Consider the following 23,677-nt stretch of genomic DNA (forward strand, 5'->3'; position numbering starts at 1 on the left):
TAATCTTGCACAGACCTCTCCTCCCCCGAGAGTCCCGCAACAGCTCACGCGAGCCCCCCACCCAACACACACCTGGCCTTGACCTTCAGCGGGAGAGGGGCTCCTGAGCTGAGAGCAGAGGCCATGGAGAGAGGGAGAGGGGGCCGCGAACCCACAGACTGTAGTGAGGCCAGTCCCTAGAGAGAAGAGGACCTAGGGCCTCGAGTGGGCAGGGCCGGGGAAGAGGGTAGTGGGGGGCTGGGGGGACGGAGCCTGGCTCTGTGAGTTTTGCTGATGTCAGACTCGTGTGGGCCGCATGTCTCAGTACAGAGAATGAACATCGGCATGGGAAAAGAGCCGATAAGGAGACAAACTCGTGGGCGACAGGTTTGTCCTCAGCTGGTCTCGTTTTCTCTGCTGGGAGTGGACTGAGGCTCCTGGGGGCTCCCAGCAGGCAAAGCCTCCGGCTGGACAGCAAGTGAGCACCAGGGTTCACAGGAGCCTGAAGAACGGGGAAGGGCCCGGAGCAATGGCAGCCGCCCAGAGGGGCTGTCCATGGGTCTGGGACAGCCCGAGGCAAGGGTGGCAGGGCGTGAGGACAAGCGACCTCACCTGTCAAATGCTCGGAAGCCCCCAGCCCCCCCCACCCCTCCGCTGGGACTGCGGGTGGAGGGGGACCGACCATTTCTGCATGATATACACACTTTCATTTCACAAACATCGGAATACAGACTTTCTATACACACGTTACCTATATAATAGAAATGTACATGGCATGAGGATATGTTGCTGTATAAATATAGAGTCTTAGAAATCTTGAACCCGCGCTTCACATCAGTCTCTCCTTGGCGTCCTCCCCTGTCGGCTCCGTCATTTAAGAGTTGGACAAAAGGGACAAGTGTCATTTGTGTTGGTCTGGGCCCAGAATTTGATACACTGAAAAGAAAGACAGACAGACAGGGCTCAGGTTTATAGGGGGAGACTGGAGGGAAGGAGGGAGCGAGCGCCTGGCCTAGAGACTCGAAAGGCTGCAGACTGCAGAACGCGTGCTGAGTCAGCAAACCATTACCCGGGGCGGGAGGGGCCATTCTGTCGGCTTTTACTCCTCAAGAAACTTGAGAGCAGCTGAGCCTGTTTTGGAGAAGACAAGCGCAGCAGCAAACAGCAGTGATGACTCCCTCTCTGCATGGCTCGTGCCTCCTCAGGACCCACCGGTCTCTCCTCTCCACCTTCCAACGCCCATCACCCTCAACTTATTGCTTTTTTGGGGGGTGGGGCAGGGCACACCCAGCGATGCTCAGGGGTTACTCCTGGCTCTGCACTCAGGAATCACTCCTGGTGATACTGGGGGGAGGGGGACGATGACCATCTGGGGTGCCTGAGTTTGAACTCAGGTTGGCAACGTGCAAGGGAAACGCCCTCCCTGCTGTACTATCTCTCTAGGCCCTCACCTTCAAATCTTACTCAGGACATTCCCTCACCAAAAATTTAGTTATAAATTCGATTTCTACTTCACTGGGAAAGCGTGCACGCGCGCGCACACACACTCTCACACACACACACACACACACCCCAAACTGAAATAATCAAGGTGGCCTCAGCCCTGCCGCTAAGAGACTTAACTCTATCTGGTAATAGGAGCAGGGAAGGAATAACCCAGCAGCTGCTGAACATAATCTCGAACAGACCTTCAAGCAAGTTACTGACTACTAGATTCCTGATTCCACTCCTCTTTTCTAAGCAACCAATGCAGTGGTGCTAAGTTAACATGGACAGACACGCGACACGCGCATCTTACTGTCAATTTGCAATGACTGTGCTGAGCACTGCGGTGTAGCTGGGCAGGAACAGGGCACTGGCCTTGCGTGTGTGGGGCCCTAGGTCCAACCCCTGGTGAGTGGGAGGAGTGGGGAGACTCAAAGGAAAAAAATGGCACATCACTGCTCTGAGATGGTTTTCCCATCCGGTCCCCAGAAGGGAAGAGAGTAAAAGGAAATAGCGCGGTGCCAGTGACCTTTATGCCTAAAGACCGGAGATGACGGAGCGTCTGAGCCGTGGCACGGGGCCCGGCTTCCAGAGTGGACTGTGAGGTGGGGGCGGCACTGACCTCCTTGTGCAGCACGTGGGAACACGCCATGGGGTGCAGCTCGCTGGGTTGGACCAGTTTCTGGCACATCAGACACAGCTTACAGGTGGCCGGAGCCTGCGGGGCAGAGAGGACAGTGGAGAAGGCAGGGCCGGCGGGCGCCTCGCTCCTGCCCAGGAGCTCACAGCGAGTGTAAGCTCACAGAACCTTCGCACCAAGTCAAAAGTGTTTGCGTCGCAAGAAATAAAAGTTCAACAGAGTCTTGTGTTGGAAAAGTACTTGTGTTCCCCTACCCGCCCCCCGCCTGCTCGGGGGCTGCCGACACCCCAGCGGATGAGAAGGCCCCTCCTGAGCGCCACCTGTGCGCCCTCACCCTCCGGCCTCGCCGGGTCCCTTTCAAGAAAGTCTTACATGTGGAGACCTCCCAGGGTAGGAGACTTGGGCAGAAGGCAAGAACACCGGAGTATTGATTTGGGCCAGTGGAGCCGGGAACAAGGCCCGGATGCGACCGAGCGGCTGTGGGCAGAAAGAGAAGATGACCAGAGTTCAGGGCGAGAGCGGAGCACAGAGCAGGTGACGCGGGTCACTTTCCCGAAGGCAGGGCATGGAGCCGACAGCCCGGCTTCCCACCCTCAGTTCCTACGGCGCTCCCTCGAGCTTGTGGCTACCCCGACTTCCTGCCATCGCAGAGGGGCCGTCTTACCTGGGAGCTCGCAGCGACCCCCCCACCTCCTGCCATCCCAGCGGGGCCCACCTGGGAGCTCGCTGCTATCCGCTCATGCTCCGTCAGGCGAGCAGCCACCAGCTGTATCAGCTCCTCCATGGTCAGGCCGGCCATGGTGCTACGAGCCGTCTTAATCTGCTGAAGAATGTTGGTCATCTGGGCCCTGGGAAGGGAGAAACGTCACAGGAGGGAGAATTCACGCTAGACTCGAGGGACTGGCAGGGAACATCTGGAACCCACGGACCCACTCCGGGTGACAAGCCCGTTTCACGCTGACCCTGGGCCCTACGTACTTATTGCATTGTGGGAACCGCGCCAGCAGCTTCTCCAGAATCTTCTCCAGTTTGTCGACTGGCTGGGGCCGGGGAGTTTCAGCAGAAGCCTTAACACCGCCCAGGCCTGGGGGAGGCGGGACGGAGGCGGCAGGGGGCATGTGTGGGCCGTGGGGGCCGACCAGGGAACCCAAGCCTGGGCTAGTTCTCCCGTGGGATCCGGGAAGGGGCGGGGAGGGCTGGCCGGGCTGGGAGAGGGCGGGGTTCAGGATCGGGAAAGACAAGGGCCGGGGATCTGCACTGGGCATGACCATGGGCACTGTGACCTGCCCAAGAGAGAAGGGCATCCGAGGAGCCAGGGAGGGGCTGGGCTGGAACACCTGAAGCAGGAAGTCTGTCTGCAGGGGCAGGAGAGGGGGACAAGGCGGGAGGAAACGCGAGTTTAGGAAGCTGGAGCAGAAACCCAGGAGCCACTTACACCAGATCAAGGTGCTCCCGCCCCCTCTTCCCCCCCACGCCTCCCGCCCGTGCACCTACCTCTGAGGGGGGTGGAGGGAGCGTGGGGGTGGGGATCTGAGGAAGGCTGCTCAGCTTGGCCCCGTTCCTCACGAGCTGGATGTGGCTATTGAACTGGTCCTAGAGAGAGAGAGAGAGAGAGAGAGAGAGGCAGGCGCCCTTGGCGCGGAGCTGAGTGGAGAGCACCATCCGGGGCCAGGAGGCCCTGGGAGGCGGCAGCCCCACCGGGCAATGCCAACAGCGGCTGTGGGGGTGCCACAGGGCCCGCACGGAGCAGCCCCGCCGCCAGGCCGCCCACTCCTAGGCTCACCCGAACGTTCTTCTTCATGATCCGAACTCCGTTCAGCCTGGTCTCCCACTCCTGTTTGGACCGAGCTGTGTCTAGTGTCGGGGGTGTCGACCTTCCAAGGAACCAAGAGTCATTTTCAGAGTGAAAGTCTCCAGGATGACCAAGCAGGCTGGGGGGGGGTAGTGGGGGGTGGAGCAGGTGCGGGCAGGAGGGCCCGGCTCTGAGGGTCTGCCTCGCTGGCTCCCACTCTAGCACCGCCTCGGCTGGTACCGGGCCGGTACTGGAGAGCAAGGGCAAGCCTGGAAGCAGGTCGCCGCCTGCCTGAGCACGCACTCTCAGAAAGAGAAGCGACTACGGGAATCAAATCCCCAGGCATCTGTTCTGCTTTTTCTGGGGTTCTGTTGTTGTTGTTGTTTTTGTTTTGGGGCCACACCCAGCCATGCTCAGGGGTTACTCCGGCTCTGCACGCAGGTGGTGCTCGGGGGACCAGAAGGATGCCGGGGATCGAACCTGGGTCGGCTGTGTGCAGGGCAAACGCTCTCCCTGCTGCACTGTTGCTCCAGCCCACCCGACATCTGTTATGCTTTTACTGGCATAAAAGATAAAGCGTACGCAACTGGAAATGAGACCAAGACACAGATGCAGTAAGAAAACTGGAAGGGAGAGAGAGGACGTGTCCGTGACTCACAGGGCTTAGAGGGAAAGTGACCACTCAGTCCCGGTGGTTCTCAGCTGCCAGTCCACGGGGGAAAAGGGTTGGAAAGCCGTGCCTGAGATCCTAGCTTTAGGCTGAAGGGCACATAAGTGAATGCGGATGTTGCCCCCAAACTGGGCAGCGGTAATGAGTTATGTTGAACTCGCAATGACCTGCACCTATTCCAAATCAACTGCCATGTATTTCTGGCATTTCTCAAGGAAGTTAAGAAGCCCTGTTTCATAGGAGAGCAAGAGAAATCACAGAACAACTATTAATGCAATTACAGACGTCTTGACGAAAGGCCAGAGCAACAGGTTCAGGGATAAATTGAAGAAACGCCTCTCAGAACGGGAAGGTACTCACTTGAGGTAAGTAAGGTGCAATTCTGCTTCTTTTTCTGCTTCTTCTAATTTCAACACCAGCAATTCTTTCCGACTCTCCAGTGATAAGATCTAAGGAAACCGCGAGCACACACACACACACACACACACACACACACACACGTATTATTAACTGCACATACACAAGGCTCCCGCTAGATAACTAAAGCAGAAGGTGCGAGGCTGTATGGTAAATACTTCCGAGGCTAATGGTGCCACGCAGGACCGAGAGCACGTCCCATCTAGGAGACCAAGACCGGGGCCTCAGCACGCAGTCGACTCACCTCTGCCTTCCATGCCCGCTCTGTCTCTTCCAGAACGTTCCGATTTATTTCACCATCCTGATTCTTGAGTCGATCCAGCTCCATTTCCCACACCTCTCTGGAAGGCAAGAAACCCAGAACACTGAGGAGAGGAAAGGCAAGGGCCTGAGCACCAGACCGGCTGTGTCCCAGGATGACGAAGGACTCAGCCAACGAAGGGTTCGAGTTATCCGGACCAGAGGAGGGAAGCACTGAGCTGGGGTTCCCGTCACACCTGATTCCTCCCCATCAGACTTCACAAAAGGGCAGCAGGGCAGTCCGGGGAGGAAGAGATCACTCCCTGAGCAGATCAGAGAGGGCATCTGCTCTGCATGCAGGTGGGTACGATCCCCAGCTGGTCCCTTAAGCAATGCCAGGAGTGATCCTTGAGCACTTCTGGGTATGGCCCACAAACCAAAAAATCTAATTTCTTATCACTGTCACTGTCACTATCCTCCCGTTGTTCATCGATTTTCTTGAGTGGGCCCAGCAAAAAATGAATATATTTATATATTTATATATAGGCAACTTGCAAATTTCAATATATATACTTTTCAAACAAAAACCTTTCCTCTTATTTTTACAGCCTAATGCACCTGTCCATCTTCTTAAAAATGTGATCTTAAAAATAACTTTCCATAGTACATATACAGCAGTATTTATTTAGGTGTCCCAGTTATTTCCACTTTCACAATTATCAATAATGCTATCGTAAGCACCGGGACATGGGCAGTACCTCAGGCTAATGAGGATACTGGACTGAAGTTGAGGGGAAAGCTGCTTATCGTGGTTGAGAGCAAAGCCACCGAGTTATCCCAGTCGCTGCCTTTAAATCCAGACCTAATTTCTCTCTTGCAACAACTGTTAGCACATGACTGACTCTTTCCGTGCCCCATTTTTCTGAAGTAAAATACGAGTAAGAGAAGAATACATCTCTCACAGAACCGTTATGAGCCATCTTCATAACACCAATGACCGCCTGTGGCACACACGAAATGACAGCCTATGGCACACACGAGAGCTCAATACGCATTAATTACCCGGCACATCACAACCCTTCCTTCACAGAAGCTAAAACTGATAGGCCTGTGTCCTCCCAAGGTGAAAACTGGGTGATTTTCATGGAGAATGGCAGACACTCAAGACTGAGAAACAGGCCGCAGAGATGCCACGGGACCCTGCACCAGGCTGTCTCATCCGGGAACGTGGAGCGGAGCAGGCGAGTCCCACCACTGCCCCAACAAGCCCCAGCAGCCAGAAACCCCCAGAACCCCATCACCACCTTCTCACAGCCCACCTCCACAGGTTCAGACGAGCCTCCTCCATGAATGAATCTGATGAAAAACCCATGTACGCGGGACTTGTGACCAAAATCTCCAGGCTCCCACAAAGTCGGGAATGGGCTACCTCCCCCCACCTCCCTGTGCTTCCCACGGCCTGGCAGTCACGCCCACAAACTGCCTCTGGTGCAATTACAGCTCATTAACTGCCATGAGCCAGAGACTCACAAATGAACCTTGGAAGAGGAAGAGAGCAACACACCACAGAAATGCCTGGGGACCCCAAAGTCACCATCAGTGAAAACATTTAATTCTAACTCTATCACCCTATTTAAAATCTTAAAATTCCTGGAGTGTGCGGCCACAAATGTGGCTGTGTGACATCTTCTACTCTATACAAGGGCTTAATCGCTCCAGGGTGATGTAACAATCTTCACACATTTTCCTCTAAGGAAACTTTTCCCAATAATCTTTAGCCTATTGTTCATAACAAGCAGTACAAAATAAATTATCTAGATTCTGCTTTGGGGGAAGGCTTTGGGGATCGAAGTGGAATAATTTGAAACATGGTGGTGGGAAAGTGTAATGGTGGTGGGATTGGTGTTGGGAGCATTGAATGTAATCAAATTATTGTGAACAACTTTATAAAAGTAAATTTTAAAAATTTTTACAAAATAAAATCAACATATTGCTTCAAAAACAAAATCAAAACAAAAACGAGTAACAACCAAAAAAAGACTCAAAGAAATAGAAACTAAATATTAAGATATAGGGGCTGGAGCAATAGCACAGCGGGTAGGGCGTTTGCCATGCACACGGCTGACCCGGGTTCGATTCCCAGCATCCCATATGGTCCCCTGAGCATCACCAGGAGTAATTCTGAGTGCAAAACCAGGAGTAACCCCTCTGCATCACCGGGTGTGACCCAAAAGCAATAAATATACAAATATTAAGATATAAACCCTCATGCCAAGCACCTTCCTCTCAGAACATGTTAGTAAGCCAGGCAAAAAGTAATAAAACAAATCCTGCTGGCTGAGTTACGGGAGTACCTCTCCTGAATCTGAGGTCGGCTGTGAAACCCTTTGCTCTGAACGAAAGCTAATACAAACCAACGTAGAATGAGTGAGATCAGACATGAACAGAAAGAAATTCCATCAGCAGAATGGCAAACATACTGTTTAGGAGGCTAGAATCCCCCCGGGCAGCCAACAGGCAGCCCTCCTGCTAACAGCCAAGGCCACAAAGTTCCCAGCCCCAGGGCGCTCACAGTCCAGCCCTGTCAGGGCAGCAAAAGAAATAAGGAAGTCTGGGGGCTGGAGCAATAGCACAGGAGGTAGGGCGTCTGCCTTGCACATGGCCAACCCAGGTTCGATTCCCCAGCATCCCATATGGTCCCCAGAGCACCGCCAGGAGTGATTCCTGAGTGCAGAGCCAGGAGTAACCCCTGTGCATCACCAGGTGTGACCCAAAAAGAAAAAAAAAAAGAAGAAATGAGGAAGTCTGGGTAGACCATAATAGTCCGTGCGGGACAAGAACGTGGCCCCCGCTGGGTGGAGCCAGCAAATGGTAATCCTGACACTGCAAGTCCCTGTCCCCAGCATCACCAGGCCTGGTCCACCAGGTGGTCCTCAAGAACTGCTGAGCACATACCCCTGCACAATACAACGGTCAGGAAGCACACGCAAGAAACAGAGCAGATGTGAGCAGTGAGCCTCGGCAGTGGCAGGGCAGTTCAGTGGGGAGAGCAGAGACGGGACAGTAGCAAGGCCGCAGGACTCGTTTGGAAAAGCTGCTTACGGTGCCGCAAGTCTTCAGAGGGCATGGTCTACAGAGCACACACTCATCTCGCGAGACCCCGAGTCCTCACTTCACACTGTCGACGAGGTCTTCAAAGTGACATGGGACGCGACCAGGCCCTGAACGATGCCAGTTTGGCCAGGCCGGCTGCGACACTGACCCCCACAGCATTACCTGCGCACCTGCTGCCCGCACTGGTGTGTCTCCCACCACTTTCCAGAGCCGAAGCACTCTGCTCAGCACTTTAGAACCTTGGTTCTTACTGACCGGCTTACACTACCCACACTGTGACCAAGCACACACCTCTATGCAACTCAGACTGTCGGACTTCAGAGTTCTCCGGACACCTGGGCAGACACCAGCACATTTTATGATTCTGCAATGAAACATTTTTGTTTTAATCTATTTTTAGGTCCCCTGTGGTGATGCTCTGGGGCTACTTGCAGCAGAGCCTGTGGGGGGGATGGTACAGGGCAGGGACGGAACCAGGAACGCCTGGACACGAAGCCTGTGTCCCCCCATGCGCACGAATGCCCCGGCCCTGCAACAGGACCTTGGAAACGGCACCATGGGTTTGTACTATAGCGAGTCGGCAAGGATGTGGCTGGAACGCGGACGATCTCGTCTCTGAAACTGTCATCTGACACACAGATAAATCTATAGATGGGGGAGACTTGCTATTTTGATCACAGTCGTTTAGTACTGGCACCAGCGAGTCATTTGAGATGACGCTGAGTGTGAATTCTTAGCAGCAAACATACCAGATGCTCACATCACCCAAGCGAATTTCAAGGTTCAGTTGGATTCTGTGAGCTCTGAACCCCTCCTCCCGCTCTCTGTGAAGCAAGATAGTTTTTTGTTGAAACTTACCTAGAAAGATGAGAGGAGAGAGAAAGACAGAAGCATATGTTTAAGAGCAAACAAGGGCTCTTCAGAGTGGAAATAGGCCAAAAAAAAAAAAAAAAAAAAAAACCAGAGACAAAGGAGTGAGACAGGGGTTTGAGGGAAGCACGGGCTAAGCCAGTCCTGAATCTCTTTTTGACCCTTTTGGTTTATCCCACAACAAATGCATTCATAAGGGCCCGATGGCCGGAATAGTGGGTAGGATGCTTGCCTTGCATACAGCCAACCTGGGTTCAACCCCTGGCATCTCACATGGTTCCCTGAGCTAGGAGTAATTCCTGCATGCAGAGCCAGGAGTAACCCCTAAGTCCCCAAACAAAAACAAAAGTAAGTCATTTTTCTGCTTTTTCCTGTCCTAATCCTTAAATTAATCAGACACTGGTTCCTCTGGAATTCATTTCTGCCTCTCCATCTCCCCACCACGAGCCTCAGAACGTTCTTTCCAAACCCTCTCCATGAGAAATGTAGTGGCTGACGTCCCAGCCGCTCCCTGTAATTCATCTAGCATATTTCTAACAAATCTCCAATTATGCATCTCCTGTGTCTAGGACTTTCATGCGTTCTGTTTCTAAAAGAAACTATTATCACGTGCTAAGCAGGGAGAGTAAAAGAGGAGGCAGTACTTGTGGTATCAAACTGCACACATGGGCGCCTCCCTACGAACCAGGTCTCTGGGCTCCGGTTCTCTGTCGTCCCACTCTCCCGACACCACACTGGCCTGTGACATATTTTTGCCAGTGGAATCCCCACAAAGCAGCACTGTTCCTGTTCGAAGCCCACGCATGCCTGGAGTCCGCCTGGCAACGCCTTTCCAGCCTTCTTGGAAGCTCTGAGTGACAACGTAGGAAACCCGGCACCCAGGCCAGGAAGACTACCCGGAGGGGACAAAAGCACCCAGACAGCCTGGAGGGAGGGCAAGAAGGGCCTGACCCCTCCAGGTCACTCCTCGAGACATCCCTGCCAAGCACGAGAACTCCAGAACGACTCCAGGGTATGCGCAGGACTGTCCAGTGAGAATGGACCAGGCCAAAAAGGTGCAAGCCATCATTCCTGTCTGAACACTTAACGTTTTTAAGGGATCTTTTCAAATACACCCAACAGATCACCAGAGCATGTGTCCTCTCGGGGCTGCCTCAGCAGTGGAGGCAGCGGCTGGAGTGTAAATATGAAAACAGAATGACGGCGGCAGAGTGATGGTACAGCAGGTAGGGCATTTGCCTTGCACACAGCTGACCTGGGTTCAATCTCTGGCATCCCATAGGGCCCCCCAAGCACTGCATAGCACCCCCCACACACCGCCAAGAGTGATTCCTGAGTGCAGAGCCAGGAGTAACCCCTGAGCATCACTGGGTGTGACCAAAAAAAAAAGACAGAGGGACAGACACAAGCACGGTGCATACAACAGACCAGAGGTCGGCTCTAAGGGGTGTGTGGAGCCTTCAGAAAGTGCTAGCGTCACACACAGGGAGACAGAAACGAGGACAGAGAAAGGGAGTCAGCATGTCTGCTGATCATTAGGAAATTCAAAGACACTTTTCTGGATAACCTCTGTTTTTTCAATGAAATAAAAGGCAAGATCCCCTGCCACGAATGACAGAGGGAAGCAGGATACGAGAGGCTTCGAGGGGGGAAGGGGCCTTTAGACAGACATAAGGGGCGGTTCCAAGGGCAGAGCACAGGCTTTGCCTATAAGAGGTCCCCTTCCGCCCCCACCCCCAGTCTGGGTCCCCTCTTGGTCCCAGCTTCTCATCGACTGTCAGGAGTGACCCTCAGTCGCCAGGCTATGCGGAGCACTTCCGGGTGTGGCCCCCAAACAAAACAAACCAACTGAAAAAGAGATGCGAGTATGGGACAGCCCACAGGGGCAGAGGGGGCCCAGGGATCCAGCCAGTGTTACACAACTTCCACTGACCCTGGGATACACAAGCTTATCAGCAGGCCAGGCAGGAGCAGAGCAGGGATGGGGGAAGCCGCGCCAGGGCAGAACCACGGGGAAAGGAAAAGGAAGGGTTGGGGAAGGGTCAAAGGTTGCAGTGCGTGCTGTGCAGGCAGAGTCCTGGGTTTACCCCCAGCAAGACACGGGAACTGCTGGGGGAAGCCTCCGAGCACTGCCGGGTGAGTCCCACACCGTCCCCACTCCCCCCCCCCCCCGGGGAAAAGAGAGAGAGAGAGAGAGACAGAAAACTGACAATGGTCAAGGAATAATTCAGGTGTCAGATCCAGAATCTAGGCTGGGCATTCAAGGAGCTGCAAGAGTGGTGGGAAATGAGTTCACTCAACCCAACACAGGGCCGACGGCGGGGGCTACCGTGCAGGTCTACCAGAACGGACCAGGGAGTCAAGAGGGACGGCTCCGGCCGAAAGCCGGGATGCGGGAGGGGGTCGGCAGCTCTGCACGCAGGAGTCTCGGGTCTGATCCCTGGCACCGTGTATGGCTCCCTGAGCACTGCTGGAAATGACTCCCGAGCAGAGCCAGGAGCGGCCTCTGAGCTGCCCTAGGCGTGGCCCAACCCTGCTTCCCTTAAAAACAAGCTCAAGCAGGGCGGAGAGACAGTGCAGCAGGACAGAGGGGAAGGGCACGTGCTTTGCACCCGGCACACTGCTGGTTCAATCCTCCTCACCCCAGATGGGCTGCGAGCCCTCCAGGAGTAATCACTGAGCACAGAGCCAAGAGCACTGCCAGGTGTGGCTCAAAGACCAAAACGACGAGCCACACCAAAAATAACAAACTCCGAGAGGTCGAGAGATAGTATAGGGTTAAGGTGCTTGGCTTGCATCCCACTGACCCCAGCTGGAGTCCTGGTACCATACGTGGCACCCCAGGGTCACCAGGAGTCACTCCTGGGCAAAGAACCAGGAACAAGCACTGAGCACCCCACGGGGTGAGGCCCACAAAAGCCCCCTCCAAATGAGAATACAAGGACCAGAACAATAGTACAGTGGGGAGAGCGTTTGCCTTGCAGGTGCCCTACCAGGGGTTGATCCCTGGCGTCCCATATGGTCCCCTGAGCCCCGCAAGGAGTGATTCCTAAGTGCAGCGCCAGGAGTAACCCAAAGCAAAAAAAAAAAAAAAAAAAAAAGCATATATATTATATATTATTTGCTCGAGCGGGCCCAGCAACGTCTCCATTGTGAGACTTCTTGTTACTGTGTTTGGCATATTGAATACTCTTGGTAGCTTGCCAGGCTCTCCAAGAGGGGTGGAGGAATCGAACCCGGCTCGGCCGGGCTGGCTGCGCGCAAGGCAAATGCCCTACTGCTGTGCTATCACTCCAGCCCTATTATATATTATATATTATAAAGGTAAAGGTAAAGGCCCTCCTGTTGTTCATCGATTTGCTCGAGTGGGCCCAGTAACGTCTCCATTGGAGACTTTGTTGTTACTGTGTCTGGCATATCGAATACGTCACGGGGAGCTTGCCGGGCTCTGCCATGCGGGCAAGATACTCTCGGTAGCTTGCCGGGCTCTCCGAGAGGGGCGGAGGAATCGAACTTGGGTCGGCCATGTTGGCCACTTGTAAGGCAAATGCCCTACCACTGTGCTATCGCTCCGTTCCTGTATACATTTTATACACACACACACACACACACACACACACACACACACTTACACACTTGCTTTATACATAGCCAATCCGGGTCCAAACCCCCAGCACTGCATAAGGTCTCAAGTCCCACCAGGAGTGATCCCTGGGCACAGAGCCAGAAGAAAACCCTGAGCATCGCAGGATGTGGCCCAAAACCCCAAAAGACAAACAATAAAATTACGTCAAAAGAAAAGAATCCAGCAGAACAAACAGGCCTATTCCCGTAGGAAAAACGCACACGCGTGCGCGCACACACACACACACACACACACACACAATTACGGAATATTTTTAACAGAATCATTTACCTTCTGCCTTTCTCGCAAAGCTTCTCAATTTCTGCTTTCAGATCTTGCTCCTTCTGTAAAAACTCCTTCTTCTCTTTCTCTATCTTCTTCTTTGTTTCTTCCCGCTTTATCGTTACATCCTGGATAGCCTTCAATATCTCCTGAGTCCCAGCAATCACAGTAACACACAAAGGAGGAAATACATTATTCGCTCTTATTTTCAATGTTATTTTCAACTATCACAAACTTCCATTCTGACTTAGTGAATTCAAATGAACTGAAGGAACCTGGCTGATGAGTAGCTCCGAGAGCCGGGATGCCAATGGGAATGGGAACATTAAATAAAGCCGATCTCAACTCAACAGGAGGACAAGTTTCTAACAATCACAGCTATTCCGAAATGAAAACTGCCTGCCTTGCAGAGCACCAAACTCTCCATTTCTGGTGCTCAAACGAGGCTGAAGGCACACCTGTCAGAGATGCTGACAGACTGTCTTGCACAGGGTGGGGTCTGATCTGCCAACAAATATGGTCGTGTTTTGCTTTGTTATGGTTCTACTTAGTTACGTGTGAGGTTATTATATTCTGCTCTATTTTCACCTTTTAAATGCATATGTACATAAACTACTTCTACTATTTATGTATATACGCACATACATGCTTCACACACATACATGAATCAAAGAATATGGGCAGAGATATAGATCCGTTAAGTACATACAAGCCTTGTATGAAGTCTCGGATTTTAGTTTTGGCATTAGCCCATACCTCCCCCACCAAAATAAATTAAATTTAACAAGCATTAAGATTAAAGCATCCTCTCCCTTAATTCAACTTCAATTCCACCTTTTATAAAATTATCAATATGTGGGTTATTTTTAAAATTATCATTATTTTAATTTTCGACCATACCTGGCAATGCTCAGGAGTTACTCCTGGCTCTGCACTCAAGAAGGGGCAAGGCCCTACCCACTGTACTACCTCTCCAGCCCCACGTTAATTCACTTTCTAAGATACTGTCTGCATCTGCCTTTGGTCTTTTGCAAGGTCAACGTGGTCTGGCTGCTCTCCTCCCCCACCCCTGCTTCTATTCTTCCGTCATCACCTGTGCCCCGAGAGCAAACAGCTTCTTTAGTCCTGTGGGTCTCTCGAGCAAACGCAACCTGTCGGGGGTAGGGATGTGGGCTTTATGGCCAGTCGGTCAGAAGGCCAGGTAGTGACTACCCGGGCTTCCAGCTGGTGTCTGCAGTCTGGGGGAAGAGCCCACGTCAGCCACACCACTGACCACCTGGGCCTGTGACTGCATCACAATGGGTGAGGTGCTGGGGTCACACGCAGCCACTTTCCGGGGGTCACGCAGTTGCCAGGAAGCCAATGTCAGAACTGGGCTCAGTCAGGGCAATTCTCAGACGCCTTGATGGCGTCTGCTTGGCAGCTATGGGGCAGCCTCCACACCCCTGTGCGGAAACTGGGGTCCACACACCCCACACACTCCTGCTCATTCAGAAACAACATCCCAAGCGTGAGCCAGGCCGAGTACCTGATGATTCTTCATCTCTTCTTCCCTCCGCTGCTGGAGCTGCTTTAATTGAACCTGAAGCTGGTTCTCCACTTGCCTCTGCTTGTCCAGGACCTCTCGGTAGCGCTCCTTCAGTAAGGTTCTCTCGGTCATCATTTTACCCTTTCGGTGACAAGAGCAGAAAAGTCAGACTCCACGACTGAAATGCAGGAAACATATTCCTATCCTGGCTCCTGGGCAGAGTGCTCTGACCAGCACTGCAGCCACCAGCCACAAGTGCCACAGACGCTGCAACAGATGAAATTAAGAATGTGTATACGTGTGTGTGTGGACCCGCCACAAGTGCCACAGACAATAAGAACATGTGGTGGTGGTGTGTGTGTGTGTGTATGTGTGTGTTTGTGTGTGTACTGGCCAAAATGCCACGGACAATGAAATGGACGAAAATAACGTGTGTATGGGAGGGGGGCGGGGGAAGAGAGAGAAAGTGACGACACCACCCCAAAGTGGCACATTCATTTAATTTTAATAAGAACACGTGTGTGTGTGTGTGTGTGTGTGTGTGTGTGTGTGTGAGAGAGATGCAGGGATTGGAACACGGGCTTTATACACACAAGGCAAACACTCGAAACTGCTAAACCACATCCCCTGCCAAGGAACCAAACTGCTTAACACCTGCCACGTTTCACTGCCTTTTGAAGAGCATGTGGAACGCATGCCACCCAGGAGAACAGAAGCCAAACAAAATACCAGCCCGGGCCCTTGCTAGCCAGCAGCTGGCCAATTTCCACCCTGCTGCTAAGCTAAGAGCTAACACTGATAACTTTGTAGTTGGCCCCACCCTTTGCTGTCCATTCCTCTGGCTATTTTTGGAGGGGAGACTGGGAGCTGTCGGTTCTGGAGCCGCAGGTAACAATGCGTGGAGTCACGCCCTGTGGCCTTGGGGGAGGGACCACACAGAGCCGGTGCTCCAGACGGCTGAGCTTCCTCTGGCCGCAACTCTCTCTCTATTCTACTGAAATGCACCTGATACTTGCAGGGAGGGGCTGGAGCGATAGCACAGCGGTAGGGTGTTTGCCTTGCGCGTGGCTGGCCCGGCAGAGCCCGGTTCGATTCCTCCACCCTTCTCGGAGAGCCCGGCAAGGTACTGAGAGTATCTCGCCCGCACGGCAAAGCCTGGCAAGCTACCCGTGAGTATTCAATATGCCAAACACAGTAGAAACAAAGTCTCAAGATGGAGACTTTACTAGGCCCGCTGCTCGAGAACATCGACAGTGACTTGCAGGGACAAAGGGACAACTACGTAGTCTGCGTACTTTTCCCATCACCAGCATCTCAATCAGGGTTTATTAAAAAAAATAGGGGCCATGCCAATCCGGGTTTGATCCCCAGCACCCCATATGGTCCCTAACCGTAGAGTCTGGAGCACACCCTGAGCATGGTCAGGTGTGTCCCCAAAACCAAAAACAACAACAAATAAGCTAACCCCACCCCCACCCCACCCCCACCCCCTTATCCCCCAGAGGCCAGAGGGATGGTACAGGAGGTAAGTCTGCACACAGCAGACTTGGGTGCAAGCTCCGACACTGCAAGGTCCCCTGAGCATGGTCGAGGGTAACCACCAAGCACTGAGCCAGGAGCAGCCCCGAGCACAGTCAGGTGCGGCCCCAAATCCAGAAATCAAAGCCTGCTGAGTTGACACGCTGGCTCCAGAAATGTTTTATTGCCCTCCATGATTAATGCGGGCCAACAACACACTTCTTTCCAGCAGTCCTGTTCAAGGTATACCAAACACCCAATTGAGCGAGTGCCAACAAGCACTTTTCCCGCCCCTTTCCACTCAGTTAACACATCTTAAGGCCTAAAGATCTCGCATGATCTGCCAGGACCAGGCAGCAAGCCGACCCTCTGTCGGGCCAGGACCACACTCGCCAGAGGGGCTGTGACCTTCTCATTAACGGTCTCAGAGGCCCGCAGGAGCCTTTCCATCACTTACCAGATTCTTCTCAATGTCTTGATCTGTGTTTACCTCTGAGTCCGCCGTCTTAAAGTCAGTCTATAAAGGAAAACAACAAGATTCACAAATGCCCAGAGACACCTTACGAGACGCAATCGCGTGAGGCCCACATTCAGACAAGAGCGAGCTCTCTGCTGTCTGCCTCTCACTGACCATCCGGGTTCTGGCAAAGGGCCTCAAATGTCCCTCATGCACTAAACATCCAACATCCCCCACTCCAAAGACCCTCGGGAAACCCTGCAGTAGCTGGAGAGCCAGCCTACAGTTGAGGCCAGCGGTCAGCGCCTCCCTGCTCCCAACAGTGCCCATCCTTCCTGGTGCGGCAGAGCCGGCCAGCCGAACGCCCTGGAGAGAGCCAACAAGCGTTGCTCCCCACACCCCCATGCATCTGTGACTCCGCCATCACACATGACAAAGTCCCAAGTCACCGCTGGCCCCGGATTGCACTATGTTAGGGGCCACGGAGTCAGCTGTGTGCCACTGACCACAGGGAACCATGACACCTCTCCTAACCACGGCCCAAGCACGTGACAGATCAACTAGCCGCAGTGCACACGCACGCACACGCACACATGCACACAGGCACGCACCAGAGGAGTAGAAACTTGATACTCGACCTGGACGGCAATGTTCTGAGAAAGCTTCGGGGAAGCACTGTCCTGATCCGCTCGGCCTCCTTCCATGCCAGAGGCAGGAGGCACTATAGGGTGGGTGTCCAGGCCTGCGTCTCGGCCCCCTTCCTTCTGGATGGAGGCTGCTGGGGACTGGTCTGCAGGGCCATTCCCAGAGGCAGGCTGCTGGGGAGGGGCCCCGGCCTTCGGAGAGGCCGGCCGGAGACTCTCGGGCATGTGGCGCTCCCCCTCCTCTCCTGCCTTGCCAGCCGCGTCCTTCAAAGCAGACTGAGACCCACCGGCAGAAAGACCAGGGGCTGCGGCCAGTGAGTTGCCTTCTAGAGCCGCCCGGCGCGCAGCTGGAGTGTCGTCTGCTGGGGAACCAGGATCCTGCTCTGTCTGCTCCAAATGCACATTTCTGTTATTCTCCTTGGTTACCGCCGGACTACTTACACTGGACAGAGGAGAGCTCTTGTGCTTCTCGGCAGGGTCTTTGGGGCTAGCAAAGACACAAGAGGAAAAGGTTCTTTCTTTAACTCCCTATCTGAAAGAGGACCAAACATGCAGTCACTCAAACAGCCGCCAGCAGGACAGACACGGACAGAAAAACATGCCCACCGCCAGAATGAATAGGTACAAGCCTGTCTGTGGTCTGTACCCGACAGGCAGGGAGCACAGTCTGGTGGGGAAGAAATGGGGTTCAGGAGACACTTCTCAATAAGGGACCAACAGAAATCACTCTCATGATCAAAAAAAAAAAAGCAGAATTTTGGTTTTTGTTTTTGGGTGGGCTGGAGCGACAGCACAGCGGGTAGGGCATTTATTTGCCTTGCATGAGGCCGACCTGGTTGACCTGAGTTCGATTCCTCTGCGCCTCTCGGAGAGCCCAGCAAGTTACCGAGAGTATCTCGCCTGCACAGCAAAGCCTGGCAAGCTCCCCGTGACATATTCGATATGCCAAACACAGTAACAACAAGTCTCACAATGGAGACGTTACCGGGCCCGTGCGAGCAAATCGATGAACAACGGGAGGACAGGGCTACAGTGCTACAGTTTTGGGTGATACCTACCCATGCGTGGGGGCTCTCAATAACTACTCTCGTGGGTTAAAAAAAAAAAAAAGATGAGGGCTGGAGTAATAGTACAGCAGAGAGAGCATCTGCCTTGCATGCGACCAACCCGAGTTCAATCCCCAGCATTTCATAGGGTTCCCCAAGCACTGCCAGGAGGAATTCCTAAGTGCAGAGCCAGGAGTAACCCCTGAGGATCATGGGGTGTGACCCAAAAAGCCAAAAAAAAAAGAAAGAAAGAAAGAAAGAAAGAAAGTAAGTGGGGGGAGAGTCATACCTGGCAGAGCTTAGAGCCTACTCCTAGCTCAGGTGTCAGTCCCTTGGGGGAGTGCATGAGGGGTTGGGGATTAAACCCAACTCGGCTGCATGCAAGGCAAGTGCCCTATCCACTCCACTGTATCTCCCCAGCCCCAGAAATATTGTTTTACCCCACTCGTATTTCACAAAAATCATTATTCAGGAGCCAGAGGACAGGGGAGGGTGCTTGCCTTGTACGCAGATGATCTGGGTTCTATTCCCCCCCCCCAACAGGAGAGATTCCAGAGTGCAGAGTCAGGAGTAAGTCTTCTGGGCTTCGCTAGGTGTGGCCCAAAAATTAAAAACCAAAAAATCCTCTTCCTTCAGGGCTGAATGGCAAAACACACATCTGAGACCCTGGCGCCACAAAAAAAAATAAATCAATCATCATCTTCTTTCATCTTTATGCAGATCTTTGACCAGACACATTTTTTCTTCCTTTTTTGCAGTTGGGGGGTAGAAGCCAGGTCAGCAGCTCTCCGTCCTGAGCCACCTCCCCAGCCCCAAAGTCACTTTTACATCCACTTCCTCAAAGTGTAGCCTACGCAGCTATTCCCTTAAGGGCAAAAGGCTGGTGAGAGCTTTTGTTGATTTGGGGGCCACACCTGGCAGTGCTCAGGGGACTATATGCTGTGTCAGGATCAGTCCCAGGTCGGCCTCAAGCTAGGCAAGCGCCTTACCGGGTACTGTCCCCCCAGCCCACTTCAAACAACTCTGAATCCAAAACGGAAGCTGCCGGTAGGAAATCCATCTCCTCCTGACAAACGTGTAACAGGACACTTTATCAATCCTCATGGCCATTCTACCTACTTATTAAAGAGATCTTTAGAACCTACTTATGATAGCATCCAACATACACAACTCTGAAGTCTTTCATCTATGAATGAATAAATCTATGTTAATTATCTTTGTTGGGGGGAGGCAGGTGGGAGGGAAACTGGGGACTTTGGTGGCAGAAAATGTGCACTGATGAAAGTACTGGTTTGAAACACTGTGTGACTAAAAAAACTATGAACAACTTTGTAACTGTTTATACCAGAGTGATTCAATAAAAACTAAAATTTAAAAGTATTTTTGTTCTTTTTATTTTTATCAGATGCTGTCAAATGTACCTTATAAGCACCCCACGCTAGTATTGACGGGGAACGTTGGTTGATCAAAGAATTTTTCTTTCCTCATTACTGCCAGTCCAAACTGAGATCATTCTGTGATACAAAATTTCTTTTTCTATTTTAGGTTTTGGGACACATCCAGCAGTGCTCAGGGCTTACTCCTGGCTCTGCTAAGCGCAGGGATTACTCCTGGTGGGCTCTGGTGACCATATGGGGTGCCAGAAACCAAACCCAGTCAGCGACAAGGAAAGGACTCTGCCCGCTATACTACGGCTCTGGCCCTGAAATTTCTTTATATAAACTGAAATTAGAAAAACTCATTTTCTTTATTATAAAAAACTTAGGGGCTGAAAAGATACAGTGGGTAAGGTGCTTGTCAATCCAGGGTTTGATCCCCGGCATCCCATATGATCCCCTGAGCACCTCCAGGAGTGATTCCTGAGTGCAGAACCAGGAGTCAGCTCTGAGCATCTCTGGGTGTGGTCCCAAAACCAAAAAACAAAAAATATAAATTAAAAATTGAATTCACCCTTGCGGAGGTGAATTCCTTATAAAATAAATCATATATAATCTATAAATATACATAAAATTATTATAAATTATTCCTTATAAATAAATTGGGCATATAAGGTACCCGAGTGTAGATCCTGCCTCTCCCTTTTGTGTGACCCTGGACAGGTGACTAAGCTTATTTGTACAACATCACCCAGCTGAGGCTCAGTGTGAGGATTACCTGTGATGATGCAAGGCAGCGCCGGGTTTAGGACCTGGCACCAGGCAAACAGTCCCTACGCTTTATTGTGAGAGTCACTACCTGCAGGAAATGGCTAATTTTTATCTACAAGATGAAACACACGTTCACAGTTAGAGATACTTCACAATGTTTCTCTCCATTCATTTCCCAACAAACCTCTTGTCACAGAAACAAATATTTACTGAGGACTCTGGAGTCAGACAAGCCTCAGTTCCAAGTTGGCCCTACCAGAGCTTGGTAACCTTGAGCAAGTTCCTAACTCTGCCGCTCGCTTCCTGCACCTGTGAGCGGGGATTACACGTTAGCATCCCCCTCCTGGAGTTACTGTGAGGATCCAATACAGCAAAACATATAAAGCTCTTCATTCCGTATTTTCCACTGTGTTAGGGCTCAGGGATTCTCCCATAGGCAAAATACCCAGTTCAGTACCATGCCGTGTCTGGCAACATTATTTTTCTCGTATTTAACAACTTCTTAACTGCTCTCAGATGCAAGGTTAGTTAAGTATAATTCCTGCACTCAAGGGTTGAAATGGGAGCCAGGGAAGCTCATGGGTAGAATATATACCTTAAACATAGGAGGCCCTGGGTCTGATCCCCAGCACCCCCCACCCCCCAAAAAAAAGTTTACATGGAAGGCAAAATATATGTGTAATGAGAAGGCACATTACCAAGGCTATCTGTTATAATAGAGACAAATACAAGAACACAGTTAGAGTAGCATGTGTAGGACTATCTCTACATCTATGCAATAAAGATAGCAAGGATGCATCTACATGTATGAAACACACCATCCATGGAGAAAAAGGCAGGTAAGAATTTGCATTTGAGGGTAAATTGGACCCCTCCTGTATTCTCACCTAGCTACACTGTAAACACCTGCTTCCGATAAGAGGTTGTGTCAGGGACCAGAAACATAAATACAGACCAGAGAGCTCGTATTCGCTTCCCTTCCTTGAAACAGACTTTTGATTTTTGTTTTGGGGCCAGCAACGCTCTGGGGTTACTCCTGACTCTGCACTCAGAAATTACTCTTGAGCAATGCTCAGAAGACCACATGGGATGCTGGGGATTGAACCCGGGTGGGCCATGTGCAAGGTCAGAGGACTTCCCGCGGTTACGATCACTCAGCCCCATACCATTATTACAAGTTTCCGGTCAGTGCCAGGAGAACTCAAGGGGAAAGTTCGGCCAGAGGGTCCTACAGAATCGCACAGACTGCGAAGCCTCCCCAGGCGGGATGGGACTCCTTACCTTAGACCATCGGGAAAGCCTTCCTCGGATTTGGAAGCACATAAACTAGAGGAGGATTCGGGAGGGTCGGGGGCACTGGCTGCTACACCAGCCACCTCAGGCGCCGCCATCTGCTCTGTGCCTGCAGGAGGAAACCGGGTGATGAGTTTGAAATGACCAAAGCAAACACATCTCTCCCTCCAGCATGGCCCGATCAGACTGGCTCCCAGGACACACTACACCGTCAGTGCTGGTAGGACGCATTCGAATGCCTGAAGGTCTGCAAGAAACCACGTCCACTAGGCTCCCCAGTCTCAGGAATCCCATCTGGGTAAAAAACACCCCAGCCCGAGCCTGGAAACTAGTCTCGCTCCTGAGAATCTTCCATACTCACCTCGTCCAAAACCACTTCCAAAGGCTGTTATTTGGGGGCCTAAAAGCATTAGTATCTCAGGTTTTGAAATCCCTTTACGAGAGCTGGAAACCTAAGGCATTATTAGCCTGGCACACAACCACCTTAGCCTGATCCCTGGGACCCCAGTTAGCCCCCCAAGCCCCTCCTAGAGGGATTCCTGAGCCCAGAGCCAGGAGGAAGCTCTGCTCTGTGGTACGTAACCCCAAATCCCCTCAATTAAAAAAAAAAACAAAATTCCTTTCGGCTGTTAAGACTGAAAAAGCACCGTCTGGGCAGGGACAATACTCGGGGTGAGGCATTTGCACTGACCAGTGTTCAATCCCGGGTACCCATACGGTCCCCAAGTCAGCCAGGAGTGATCCCTGACAATATCCAGGTGTGCCCCGCCAAATCCAAAAATTAAAATTTGAAAAACAAAACGAAACAAAGGAAACACCCAATAATAAAAGCACTCTCCATGAGCTTCCTCTGGAGGTGCTTGCGAGGAGCAGTGCTTCTCCGTGGGGCGTTTTCCAAGTTTCTTTTCCCCAGATGGGAAAAGTTGGGAGAAACCGGGTCTGAGCAAAAAGTACAGCTGCGGAGAGTGGCTGCGTTGCCGCGAGTCGAGGAACTAGCCAACGCCAGGACAGGGGGTGCCCCACAGGAGGGGCCCGGCCGGCCGCCCTGCGGGGGTCACAAGCTGTCCTCTAGCTGTTGGGACAACCCCCGAGGCCCTCTGCCCTGGAAGGAAAAACAAGGCGACGGGGGGAGCCCTGGAGGGGCCGAGAGGAACGCGGGGCTCGTCCCGAGTCTCCTTTTTTAATGCAATAATAACCTCAGCTGGACACCCGCACAGGGACGGTGGCGACTGGGCTGTGTCCACCACGCACACCCGCCCCTGCAAAACAAGACAAAAAAACCCTCCGCGTGCCTCAGTTTCCCCCGACTGCACCAAGCTGCAGCGAGAAAGCGGGGACCCCGCAGCCCAGCTCCGACTTCCGAGCGCTCCCCGCGGGCTCGGGTCGGGGCTTGGCCCGCGCGCAGGGCCGAGGCGGCGCGGGGGGTCGCGCGCGGCGGGCGGGCGGGCGGGCGGGGCCGAGCGGACGGGGCAGCCGAGTGGCCGCCCCGCGGGGACAATGGGGGGAAGCGGCGCGCCGGGCCGGGCCCCCTCCCCCCGCGCGCGCGCGCGCGGCCGGCGGCGGGGCCGGCGCTGCCCCCGGGCCCGCTCCAGACCGAGCGCCCCCACCCCCCACCCCGGGCCGCGCGCGCGGGCCCCCTCCACGCCCCCCGCCCCGCCCCCGGCCCCGCGCCGCCGCCGCCCCCGGCCCGCACGCACCGCCCGCGCCGCGCCCCCGGGAGGGCCGTGGGGGAGGGACGGACGCACCTGAGCGGGCGGCGCGGGGGAGGGGGCGGCCGAGCTGGGGCAGGGGGCGGGCGCCGGCCCGCGGGCTCCTCCCACTTCCGGCGGCGCGGGCCCCGGGGCCCGGGAGAGGAGCGGCCGCCGCGGCCCCGCGCCCGCCCCCGACGGCGCCCCCTGGCGGCCGGAGCCGGCGCGGCCCGGGGGAGCGC

General features: G+C 53.2%; 1 protein-coding gene across 2 annotated transcripts; it reads right to left on the minus strand.

Moving 5' to 3' along the window:
* Positions 1-596: 596 nt before the first annotated feature.
* RNF214 (ring finger protein 214) lies at positions 597-23,638 on the minus strand. 2 transcript variants are annotated; one of them, XM_056107564.1, is made up of 15 exons: positions 23,493-23,638; positions 21,736-21,856; positions 17,256-17,748; positions 16,618-16,677; positions 14,643-14,783; positions 13,124-13,263; positions 5,228-5,324; positions 4,927-5,015; positions 3,888-3,978; positions 3,599-3,697; positions 3,083-3,459; positions 2,820-2,952; positions 2,477-2,581; positions 2,087-2,182; positions 597-915 (listed from the first exon to the last, which is right to left on the minus strand). In XM_056107564.1, the coding sequence occupies exons 2-15, from the start codon at positions 21,843-21,845 to the stop codon at positions 850-852; spliced, it is 2,097 nt and encodes a 698-aa protein (XP_055963539.1). In that variant the 5' UTR covers positions 21,846-21,856; positions 23,493-23,638; the 3' UTR covers positions 597-849. The 2 variants fall into 2 exon arrangements, with proteins under 2 accessions (XP_055963539.1, XP_055963540.1); XM_056107565.1 differs by lacking the exon at positions 23,493-23,638 and adding an exon at positions 23,445-23,470.
* Between the last annotated feature and the right edge of the window lie 39 nt (positions 23,639-23,677).

This window comes from Sorex fumeus, unplaced genomic scaffold, assembly GCF_029834395.1.
Source record: "Sorex fumeus unplaced genomic scaffold, SorFum_2.1 ptg000169l, whole genome shotgun sequence".
NCBI classification, from domain to species: domain Eukaryota; kingdom Metazoa; phylum Chordata; class Mammalia; order Eulipotyphla; family Soricidae; genus Sorex; species Sorex fumeus.